Source organism: Drosophila mojavensis, unplaced genomic scaffold (genome assembly GCF_018153725.1).
Source record: "Drosophila mojavensis isolate 15081-1352.22 unplaced genomic scaffold, ASM1815372v1 contig_136, whole genome shotgun sequence".
Taxonomy (NCBI): domain Eukaryota; kingdom Metazoa; phylum Arthropoda; class Insecta; order Diptera; family Drosophilidae; genus Drosophila; species Drosophila mojavensis.
This window is the reverse complement of record NW_025318667.1, coordinates 8,286,173-8,299,087: the sequence shown is the minus strand read 5'-3', so window position 1 is coordinate 8,299,087 and position 12,915 is coordinate 8,286,173. Positions and strand designations below refer to the sequence as shown.

Below are 12,915 nucleotides of genomic sequence, written 5' to 3'. Positions count from 1 at the left end.
CAGCTGAAGAGCAGCAGTTCCACTTTACTAACATATGAAACGCAAATTAGCTGGAAACATTCTCAACTTTTTTTTTTTTTTTTATTTTTCTAGTTTTTTTTTTAAACATTTGTGTACCAATACATGGCTACTAATATTTTGCGACTGTCTTCTTCTCTTCATTTCGAAATTCAGGCTGACAACAGCTGAGCTGCATAAGACGATACCAACTTCTGTTCCTAGGATTTTCTAGATGCAACACCATTATATATATATATCATAGATACATTTACAATACATATATCTGTATATAATATGTAGATGACTGATGAGGTAGTTCAACTGCATTCGTAACTTTGCCTTGAAATGATAAATTTTGTATGAACTTGTATTTTTTCTAAAAATTTATTGATTTTTATCAGTGATATTTCCCACTTCCCGACTGAACTTGTTGTAGTTTCTTTTATAGGCGAGCTTAAATCTTCATTTAATTAATTTCCACCTTCTGCCATCCCTTCGACTTTCAAGACATTCCTAGAGATATACCTTCAGGTATAGACAGATCTATAGCTAGCTTGAGCTCACTAGCTGAAGTGCAATACGGAGGGATTCGCTTAGTCTAACACATCGATAGAGAACCTTAATAGAGAACATACACTTAATTATTATATTATATAGTATATGATATTGTCTTAATAAATTTTATTGTTCAATTGACAAGACAAAATGGAATCAAGATCAATATAATCTCTATTGATATTAATATTGAAAACAACTTTACCGTCTCTTTCTACAGGATAAGGATAAGGATGGATATGGATTGATCACTGGGGGCGTGGTAAATTGAGAGAAGTTGCATCTGTTCAAGCTGATCTGCTCTATTGTTAAATCGGATAAGTCTATATATTGCATTGTCTGGGCGATATTGCTACCAAATGGACAGATAATGGGTATTATGCAGTCGGTAGCAGCCGCTATTACTTATTTCACACCATATACACTCCTCATTTGCCAATTCAAGTTAAATTTGAATCCCTTGAACTACTTTCTTGCTGGAATGTTTCAGTTTCTTTGGGGTATCAGTTGCTGATTTATTGACATAATTTGTGGGGCAAGCGAATGCGATTTGAATGCCATTAATCAGCAATGGGAGACAATAAGAATAACAATGGAATATGACGCTGCTGAACAAAATGACGCACTTGAAATACCCTGGAAATGGCAAAGTGAGAATAGAGCTCAGTTGTTTCTCTAAGAGCTTAAAGAAAATCTCATTCTAAAGTCTCTAAGACGTCCCGAGTAAAATAAAAGAAAAATTTCATCTCTAGCACTGAATGAAAATTCCCTTTTGCTAGGGCATAAACATATTGCCTCCGCTTGTGTGTGTGTGTGTATGTATATTTTATTATGTTATATTATTGATATGCAATCCCGAAAACTTAATCAAGCAAAATTTATTCAAGTTTTCGCTTTCGTGGCACAAACCCTCGCCACGCCCCTGTCGAGGGGCGACTTTCATTTTGTTGCTGTTTTGCTGGCCATTTGCGTGCCGGAATCTGGTCAAGCGCTTGGCCAGTTAAAGAGTTTTCGATTCGATTTTCTTGCCTTCAATCTTAAAGATACATTTGTATCTTTGGCCTTCCCACACACACACACACACACACACACACTCATACACACACAGCCATAACAGATAGTCGCGTGCGCTGTGCTTATAAGTAAGCTCCTCCCCATGTAACTGGCCATCGCATGCGGCCATCGCTTGGAGCTACTCCTGGGAACCGCATGAAGCTCGACCAGCTGTTGGCTTCGACGGTTGCATGCAGCCAACGCAAGCGCCTCAGATACATTTCACTAATAAATGCACTTGCCATACACATTTGTGGATGATGCAGTGCACTGCCGTAATCTACCGTCCGCTGTCCCGCTTCTCCTCTCCCTTATCGCTGTCTCCCTCTCTATACAGAAGGCATTGATTGTAGCAGCTGCATATGTTGCTTGGAGAACTCGCCATGTCTAAGACCTGAAAGGCGTAAAGGGTTTAAATAGGTTGACACTGGATGTAGATTCGATAAAAGTATTGATAAAGATAAACATATTTGCAGATATATGTAGATATGGCATAGACTCTCAGCTATGCTCGAACAGGAATGCATAGTTTATGTTAAAGGCGAGTTCTGAAAGTATTTATATAATATTTATAACTATGAACAATAAGAAAATTAATTTGTATTCGAAATTGGCAGAAGCTATTATTAGTGCTTATCGATACTCGATTATTGACATCGATAGCTGCCGTAAGCGACTCTGCGTTACAAAACTCCTCCCTATTGTCCGACTGAATTTCTAAACTAAAAGAAGAGACTCGCAAAACGTGAATTAATATTGAGAACTAGTGCTGCAAAACCATCGATGGACCGTCCATCGATTTTGTTTGAGTCCGATGGATTAAAACATCGATAGTATCGATGGTTCCATCGAAAATAGCTCCATCATTCAAAAATTATTGAAAATTCATAGAAAAAAAATTAACTTTATAAACATTTATACTCAGTAAGTTCAAAACAATTCATGATTTTTCGTCTTAATTCATAAAAATAATATTTGTATTCCAGTTCATCACAAAACAGTCTATCCTAAAAATCAACTTTGGTTCATATTTATCTTATAACTAAAAACCAAAAATTTCGACTGTAATTAACAAGTTTTAAAATTTAACTTAAAATTAAAAAACAAAACTTGACTATCTTTCACAAAAGTCTTGAGCTTAAAGCTGAAATTAATTATCGTGAGATCCATTATGTGCACGCTTTAAATGCTCTTGCATATTTGATGTGTTCCCGCTCGTTTTATATTGCTGCCCACACAACAGGCATTTCACAAAGTTTTTTTCTTGGCATTTTTCAAAAAACTTCCATACTTGAGATTTCTCAAATTTCTTTCGCTTATTCGGAGGCGCAATATTTTCAGTGTGTACCGTAACAGCAAATGAAGATTCCTTATTGGCGTCTGCAGGCGAAGAAGCACTTTTATCTAAAATCCAAAACAATTAGAAAAAACGTGTTTGCTATTAATTGTATGAATCTTACCAGATGGGATCAAAAAATGTTCCATTTTCCGAGGAGGAACCGCCAACAATTAAATAATGTGGTAAATAGGTATCTATGTGCTATATGTTAAAAAATAAATCAAATTGTTTGTGTAAAATAGATTCTAATTTTAATAATAATTTGAGTATCAACGTATGAACTTACTTGTGGCTTGGCGTCTGCAGCGATCTATCGACATCGAGAAAATTCCATCGACCTATCTAACAAAAGAAAGTCCATCGATACTATCGATATTTCCATCGATGGATTTGCAGCACTATTGAGAACATTAAAATAGTTTTTCTTGAAACCTTTTATTACCAAATCAAGTTTAACAAACTTATTGAGCTCAAGCTAAAAAGTTGAGAATATTTCCAGCTAAATTCTTGCTCATATACCAGTAAAATGGAACTGCAGCTCCCGTGCCTCGAGACAGCTGCGGCCATTGGAGCGGCCCCGTTGCTGGTCTCATCCACGCTTTGGTGTTGCCCAGCTGGCTCCTCCGCTCCACCACCTGGTTCCAGGTCGTCATTGAGATGGCTGTTGGCATCACCTGCGCCGCCTTGGCCCCCTTCGCCATATTGGATCAGCAGCGGCAGAGTAACGCTTAGAGCAATCGCATAGCGCAGCGTCCAGTCAAGTACAGGGAGTACTGCACCGAAAGAGGGCCGCCTTCAGCTCGATATAATAAATATATCTATATATATGTATATGTATATATATGTATGTGCATATTAATATCATGTTTAATTGTGCTTAAAAACTAGAACAAAACTATTCTTGAAACATAATTGGAGACACTTGGCACACTCTGATACAGTGTATACATATATATGTGTGTGTGTGTGTGTGTGTGTGTATACCAATTATCAGGTGTCCGGCTTGCGTGTTTACGAAGACATCGACAAATTCCAATTGGCATTGGGCTCAGCTCAACTTACATACATATATAAAGGCAGCCGGGGCTGGGCTTATGATATTGAGGGTCAAGCACTTTGTCTGACTTGACAGGGCAGTGGGCGGGGTCGGTCAAGGGGTGAGGGCGGAGGCTGAGGGCAACAGCCAAGATAGCATTGAAAGGGCTATATTCACGTCGTACAATCAATTGCTATTAGTTTTCATTACAGTCAAATTACCATAAAATCACATAGACCGTTAGTTGAGTTCGTGCCTTGCGGGCCTGTTCGCGTTGCCATTTGTCGCTGCCAGCGTTGCCACCTGACCGCAATGTACACACTTTTTCGATATTCATGGAATAATTACACTTTATCAAGACGGCGCAGTTCATGAATTAACACCAAAATGAAGCTGGGGCCCCCTCCAGGTCTCTGGCGAATCGAGTGGGGCAGGGGGGCGGCGGGCGCTGTCTGTTTCCTGTTTCGATAGTTTTGCCGGCTGTCCCTTGGCTGTGGCTTGGAAATTAGTCAAGTTTGTTACGTTTATGTGAGAGAATTACCGTAATTAGAATATATTGAGCAATAAAAGTGATTTTTATTATTGGAGCGCACAACGTGAACTCGGACAAGGAGCATTGTCGATGATGAGGACGACGACGATGGTGACACAAAGTCAGAGAGCACTGTAAGGGTGAGCACACACACACACACAGACACAGTCACAGTCACAGTCACAGACACAGACACAGGCACACAGGTATATCAATTGGAATAACTGTAATGGGGTCAGAGGACATTGTCGACATTTCTGGCCTTTTGTTGGTCATTTCATGCGGCTTCTGCGTTCAGCCAATAGCCATTAAATGGCTGCAGCACACACTTTTCTTATTGTATTGCAGCCCAAAAAAGGCAGCCGAGACACTCGAAGGAATGCCCATAGCGTGGCGATTCCAGCCTCAGCTCTTCCAAATGAAAATATTGCCTAGGCTTTTGTATTGGCTTTTGCATTAGCCGAAACAGTTAAAAGATGCCAAGTTAAAGAGCTTAAATCGTTATATGGGATAGGCAAGTGGGGGAATATACCTGGCTGTTCGACTGTGGGCAAAGGCATCAAATGGAAGAGAATCAGCGCAGAAGAGGAATCTTTGTTGGCATTAAAATGAGTTGGAGAGGGTAAAACCCTTTAGGATCAGACATGATTTGAATACTTTATATTTAACTATTGCAATTGGAATATTTTTCAGTTCGATATCGATTAGATTTGAAAAGATTTTTAGCGTAAGCTCTTGGAATTATGACATTATGAGACCAAATTACAATCAATCAGAAGTTAGGAGTTGATTAAAAAGACTAGAAATTGTTGATATATTTATATACTATTATTATTATTTCTTTCTGATTTTATTTCTAAGCTGTAATTCTCGGAATTTGAGTTCCAAGTCTCCGACTATTTCATTTTGTGTGTCGACAATCAATTCGACACCTTTTCTGATATCATTCAATCAAATTATTATTATATATGTATTAGGTATTCGAATATAGCTTAGTTGAGAGTTTGTTAGATTTTTGTTTGCCCGAAGTTGTTACTTAGTTTATCGGAATATGTATATTGGAATTTGTGGTTATGTTTATTGTAAATTTTACATTTTCTTAGAAGCTCGAAAAATTTGAAGGTTTTTATATTTTAGCTAATATTCTGTTGTCATTCAACCTAACATGTGAGCGAAATTTCGATGCTATACTTACTTCATATACTTACTTGATTTAATATGACGAATAGACAGCTACAAATCCAGAAATCTCTCGATTCGATGTTGATAATATTAATAGCAGCAGCGGAATTCTAGGAATTTACGTATCAAGATTTTATTTTAACTCCAGTAAAGATAAGCTTTTTATTAGTCTTAAGTATAGTGAATGGAACGCTCGAAGATTTTGGACTTCGAAATAGATTTGAGTTTCGGAAATTCATTGAGGCAGCTAGTTTATGGCAAGTCTACTCAAAATTTATATCATATGTACTAACAATTCTTAACTGTGGGAGTTGAGCACAGAATTTGCTTAATGAACTACTATTATTATATAGTTTTAATTATTATTAGATTATTATATTATACTATTATTATATTATATTAGAAAGCCGAGAGGAGTACCAATAGATTATACTTTCGAAGAGGTGCGAAGGGATTTCGAACAAAATTGTTGAGAATTTAATAAGCAACAAATTATAGCAACTATTATAGTTATATATAGTACTTATAGCAACTATTTATAGTTTCGCATTGGCTATAGCCCAATGTGTCCAACTACTCTCTGGCACTGCTGTCAGTTGCCACAAGCAACATCAGCAACAGCAACAGCAACAGCAGCACTCAACAGCTGTCCCATACGCAAAATGTGTAGCACTTCATAAAGACTGTGCCGAAAATTAACTTTGACACACACTCCAATAGCCAAAGGCCTCGCCCACGCCTTCTCTGCTCCTGCTGCACCCTCTCCCTGTCTCTGTGGGTGTGAATGCCATAAAAACGCAGCTCATTGGCTACTAAACATGCCGTTTATGAGCATAGACAAGCCCACGCCAGTCCGGCCGAGATGGGGATAGGATGGGATAGGAGTATTGTCGAGTCGATGGTCGCCTCTGCCGTAAAAGGAAGATGGACTAAGTACTGCGCCGTAGCTGTCATAGAGCTGACCATAACGTTGCATTGTGTGCTTACATTGACTATGTGTGTGTGTGTGTGTGTGTGTGTGTGCCAAGAAGCGAATGTCAATAGCCAAAAGCAGCTGTCAAAATACAGACACCCTATGTGCCCGGGCTGTTAATGTAATTTGACAATGAATCGTTACGTCTAAAATCTGACTGTACCAGAGGACCTAGCGACTTTTCGACCTTCCGGCCAGTCCGGCGTATCCATGTGTGCGGAGCTCAGAGTTCAGGGCTCTCAGCTCAACTCAACTCAACTCAATCGATTGGCAGTGCGGCATTTTAGGGCATTTTCTAGGTAATCGACTTTGATGGCCAGCAGAGACAGTGAACGGCAACTTAATGAGTTGCCAGCTCGCGTGGCGATATACATAGATGTATATATGGAGTATGTGTATATATGTATATGTATATGTGTATATAGAACATAAATCGCGTCTGGTCGTTTATGAAAACATTTGGCGAGATCGTTAAGTTTGAATTCGCATTAAACATTGGCACTTGGGGCCGACATTTTGTTTCGCTTGCGCAATGCAAAAAGCTTATGGTACAAACAGCAAAAAAAAAGAAGAAGAAGAGGAAGAAACAACGCATTTTAATAGAGCCGCACTTTCATAATGCTCTCCTAACGGCCTTAATGCGTGTGCACTTAAATCTATAATATAAGAATGCATAAAATATTGCATAGTATAAATTATAAGGGCCGTGGCGTGTGTTAGGGTGGACCTATTTTGCGTAGTGCGAGCGCTAGAGCTTTGCGAGTGAATGAGCTTGTCTCTCAGAGCAAGAATGATCATTATGAACAGCTGATAAGCTAATGAGCTAATTATCAAAAGGGCTTTTATCAGAAGGGCTACAGCAGCTTACTTTAGAATATTGAAACTAATCATAAAGGTTTTGAAGTTGATGTCTTCAATCGAATATATATATAGATATGACAATACATATATCTCACTCTCATAGCTTTTAAGCTAGAGAAAAGCAAGCTACAACGAAAATGAATGATTTCACTCTTAGCACTGAATCTTGCCCTGGCAGTAAAACTCAATAAAAACTGTATGATGCATGCATTTTATGGCTTAGTAGTTGCAATTTGATAATTTAGTTGTAATGGAAGCTTTTAGTTAATCAACAGGATTGATTAATAGAAATGGAGAGGCTGCAGCTATTACAGCGATCAAGGTCCAGCCTAAAGGCAAGATAGCAAAATTGCATTAAATTAATGCTATGTTAACGCAAAATTGCGTTCACAAATCCAATCTGCCAGTTCCAGTTGCCAGTTGCCAGTTGCTGGCGTCGATAAATGAGTGGAGAGATGGGCGCTTATGGGCCGAGGACCACATTGGATTACAGGCTGCACGGCCTGCTTTGTCAATGGAGAACGGCGACCGGCAGGAGGGGCCGGAATGGACTTGGACCTGCTGAAAGCCGAGCAGCTGTAATTTGGGGCAGCATCTTTCGGAGCACTTGAGGCTGGCTGGCAGCTTGCCTGGCTCCAGTAGCTACTGCTGCTGCTGCGGCAGCTGCTGCGGCAGGCATTCATTTGCACAGACCGGGTTTCGATTTGTGGTCGGAGCGGCTCTTGAAAGCCAACGGCCAGCAGGTGTGCCAGCAGGTGTGTCAGCTGTGCGTCAGGTGTGTCAGGTGTGCCAGCGTGTGCTGTGCAAAAACTTAACAAGCTGGTCAGGCGGCCAAATAGATAAACTGGCGTCACATGCTCCGCAATTTGACTCCATTGCACATCAGCTTATGTGCCAGGTGTTGGTTAAGGCACACACACACACACACATAGTATACAGGTGCATGCCAGAGACAAGCGTTTCAGATTTACAAAACATTTTATACATTGAGGGCGAGGGTCGCCAGTTGCAGCTCAGATTCCGCTAGATGCTGCCCTCTATGTTTGCGGTGCCTAGGGACGACTGTTGATGCCACGGCTCCTGCTCCTGCTGCTCCTGCTACTCCTGCTGCTCCTGCTGCTGCAGCAATTGCAGCACGTCCATCAGTGGCCCATTGTCTGTGTCGCGCATACATAATGAAGTGGACCCGAACCAGCAATGTGACTGGCCCTCTGGCCTCTGGTTACCCAGCTCCCCTGCTCCTGCTGCCACGCCTGTTGCATTTACCTGCAGCAGTTCCTGTTCCGCCTCGTCTGCCTAATGACGATGCCAATGATGATGATGATGATGATGCTGCTGCTGCTGCTGCTGTAGATAATGAAGCTACTGTTGCTGCCATTTTTGGGGCTGCAGCTGGCGATTGGCTGACTGTTTGAATAGGGCTTAGAGAGTGGAGGAAGTGCAGGTGGAAATGGAGGTGGAAATGGAAGTGGAACTGGTAGCGGAGTGGTACTTGTGCTCTGTATTGAAAGAAGCGCAATTAGCACTTCGATTGTGTGTCGGGCTGACGCGATTTGCATCAAATTAATGTCTTCATCAACGGACAAACAGAGGCGACAATTTGTATACGAGCGACAAAGGTCACCAAAACAGTGCAACTATTCAGAGGGAGAGGGAGAGGGAAGATAGAGGGAGACAGAGAGCGAGATAGAGGGCAGAGAAAGAAGAAAGAGAAGGAGCTGGTCAGGTCATTTTGCAGTATTTTATCAACAAGCTCTTCAGCTTCACTAATCAAGTTGAGTCCTGACTATGATATGAGAAACTGTGTTGCGATTGCTGAAAGAGCTGCTAGGACTGATTGACTGATGAAAGGATTGCGAGTGAGCAAATTTTTTACTTGGAAAGTGTTCTAATTAGTTGAAGTTGTACCTTAAGCTGAGCTCTAAGAATGTTTGCTATAAATGTTCTTGGCGGCTTTGCTTTGTGGTTCACTGAGAACTGAAATCAAAGCTCAATTTCAGCTACTGATTTGATTGACCTTGATTGACCTCGACCCTAGAGGTTAATAGGTGTAAGACGCAAGACTGATTTCTTGGTTTTCCTCGGCCTTCCTATAACATCATGTAGTAACTGAGCTTGAAGTTAAGCTCAACTTGATTTGAACTTTACGTGAGCTTAATCAACTTAACTTGAAGTTAATTTAACGTAAATTTAACTTGAACTTGACCAACGTAACTTGACTTGAGCTTAAACTTAACTTCCTTTACTTACTTTAACCTTAACTTGACTTTCACTTTAAGTTAGTTTGATCTTAACTTAAACTATATTTAACTTAAACCTAACTTGAACTTGACTTAACTGTTAGTTAAACTCAGATTTGCATTTAACAACAACTTAAATTCAGCCCGTAAAGAACTTAACTTGAGCTTGAATACTGCAATAAGGGATTATTCTTATCCGCAGGACTTCAGCAATCTGCTCAGGAAATGTAGATATTTCCATCATGAACTTTATTCCAATCTCTAATAAGTAAATAAGAAGAATTGCCTAGAGCAAGTAGGCCTTGTTAACTTTACTCCAATCTCTAATAAGTGAGTAAAAAAAAATTGCCTAGAGCAAGTAGGCCTTGCTTTTCACTGGAATATATATATAGGAAAAACAATTCGATAGACTCAGTCAAGCATACGAAACGATTCAAGTACTCATAAAAAAATATATTTTGTAATAATTGGACACAATGTATTCTTCGGATATAGATGAAACCAACCGATATTGCTACAATCTGTGCACATTTAATCCATTCGGGGAAGTGAAGCAGGTGGACTATGCCAACACCTGTGCTATGAAGGGTGAGCCGGCTGTGGGCATTGTGACCCTTGACGGCGTGGTGTTGGGCACCCAGAAGAGGTTGAAACTGAAGTATGCCATCGGCGAGTCGGTGGAGAAGGTGAAAGAAATCGGCCCCACCATGGGCATTACCTTTTCCGGCCTGTTTCCCGATTTTCGCATCATCACCAAATTGTACCGCAAGACGATTGCCGAATTCAGCCTCGTTCACGACCATCCATTGCCAGTGCACTGTCTAATGAGATCCGTGTCCACTTCCATGCAGGAGCTGACCCAGTCGACGGGAGTGCGTCCCTTCGGCTTATCCCTGCTGCTTGCCGGCTTTTCTGATAATCGTGGTCAGCTCTACTTCATGGATGCCGCTGGCAGCAATTCGGCCTACAAGGCCTGCGCCATCGGCCGGCATATGCACGAGCGCACGATCTTCCTGGAAAAGAAGTACCGCAAGCGCATGGATGCCGAAGACGGAGTATCGTTAGCAGTTCAGGCCCTGATGCTGAGGAGCCCAAGGGGACTATCCGCCGATCAAATGGAGGTTGCGGTTGTCGAGGACTACGGGATGTATCGCATTGATGAGGAGACCATAGCCAAATATATGTAAAATGACAGTTAGGCTATGTTAACTGTGGGTTAACATAGCACAATTCACAATGCAATTCGAACGGGTGGGATGAAACATAGCACAATTCACAATGCAATTCGAACGGGTGGGATGAAACATTTATTTTACAATTCACGAGAAGTTAGGTATGAAACAGAAGGAATGAAACACTGTCTATAAAATATCAGCTAAATTCTCTTCTTTTCAAGGAATGACTGGAATGAAACAGCGGTGTACTACAATACAATCCGAACGGATAAACTGGATGAAACATTTCTCATTTCTGACTTACAATTGAGACAACGTTGGATGTGAAACAGGTGGAAGAATTGGAGCGAAGTAAATTAAATACAGCACGGATGGAATGAAACACATAATACAATCTATGAGCAGCTCAGGATGAATGGAGCGAAGTTTTGAGTAGAGCAAGCTTAGCATGGAAGACTTTGGTAGAAACAGAGAGAATGAAACATGGGATAGGATGAACCGTTGGGCACTTTTTACACTTTGAATTATTGCAATTCTCTTACCTTTGATTAGTCGTGGAACACTTGGATTGAATGAAACTTGTATTATTTATACTCAATTGGGCATATACCATATATTTCAAATACATACAGACCTGGAAGACGACTGCATATGGAACACTGAAACGTAACCGACATTAGTTCAACTAATGTTGGGCACTTAAATAACACCAGAATAGAATACTTGTACTCGAGCAAATGCAACAAACAATGAATGTACCAATAAATCAGTCAACCAGCCTTGTTACAATGGAATGGAACATCAACTTTTTAATTCCTATTTCTAAGAATTTTCCAAGAGCGAAATGTAACAAATGCGAAGCGCGATAAGCTAGAATGTTAGCTAAAAGATTTGTTGCGTCGCGCTAAACTTTCTCACTTTTATTGTTTCCCTTTCCCACTTTCTCTTCCTCTGTCTCTCTCTCTCTCTGGAGGCATTTTCATCTGTTGCAGCGATCTGTTGCATCAGATTTGATGCATTGTTCCTGGAATACAGCCACGAGAAGTATAGTTAGAAAGACAGAGAGAGAGAGAGAGAGGGAGAGAAAAGAGTGAGAGAGCGAGACAAAGTGAGAAAGAGAGAGACTATACAAATGGAATCAGCACAATTCTGGGCGTTAGGATGTGAACTGGTGCACGACGATGACGAGGTCAAGGAGGGGGACGCGAAAGGAGACGCAACAAAGATGAGGACGATGATATTTTGCTCTCTTCCTCTCCCGTTGCAGATGTGTCAAGTGGCACTTGCGGCGTCGCTTGACCGGAGAGCAGGCGTGCACCGGCTTACAACTGGCTATTGGGATGCTGCGATGCTGCGGTGCTGGGATGATGGAGCCGGCGTTTCACCTGGCGACCAGAGTTGTCGTGTTTTTGTCTCCCGGCATCCTTTATTTATTTATTTTCTTGCCCGGGTTTTGGTTGCCCAGCCATTTCTTGTTTTCCCTTCGCTCTCTTCTCTTTTTTTTTTTTATACTTTTATTTCATTTGCCTTCAATGCAATTATACTGGATAAATATCTTCTTCCGTTTTAGCTGTAATTACAAAAGTTTAATTGAGTTTTCTCGGCTCGTTGTGTTCGTTTCTTTTTCCCTACTTCATTTTTTGTTTTGCACTTGTTTTTGTCCTGTTGTCGTCGTCCTGTTCACCGCTCGTCGACATCTCTGGCGCTGGCTGTCGTTGCGGCTGGCTAGGAACTTTATCCAGCATCCTCTCGCTCTTGCTCTCTCTCTCTCTTTCTCTTTCTCTTACTCTCCGTCTGTCTCTATGTTAAGTCGTCGTGGCAGTGAAGCTGTCGCCGTGGCTGCCGCTGACGCTTTTTTCCCCATCTGGATCTGTCTCCAGCTGTATATTCTTTTTATACCCTGAACCCATTGAAAATGGGAAATCAGGGTATAATGGTTTTGTTAAAAGTATGTAACAGGCAGAAGGAG

The 12,915-nt window shown here is 40.9% G+C and overlaps 1 protein-coding gene across 1 annotated transcript; it reads left to right on the top strand.

Annotated features, from left to right (window-relative positions):
- Positions 1 to 10,147: 10,147 nt before the first annotated feature.
- LOC6584970 (proteasome subunit alpha type-2) lies at positions 10,148 to 11,740 on the top strand. The gene is made up of 2 exons (XM_002010574.4): positions 10,148 to 11,104; positions 11,168 to 11,740. The coding sequence occupies exon 1, from the start codon at positions 10,248 to 10,250 to the stop codon at positions 10,956 to 10,958; it is 711 nt and encodes a 236-aa protein (XP_002010610.1). The 5' UTR covers positions 10,148 to 10,247; the 3' UTR covers positions 10,959 to 11,104; positions 11,168 to 11,740.
- The last annotated feature ends 1,175 nt before the right edge of the window (positions 11,741 to 12,915 follow it).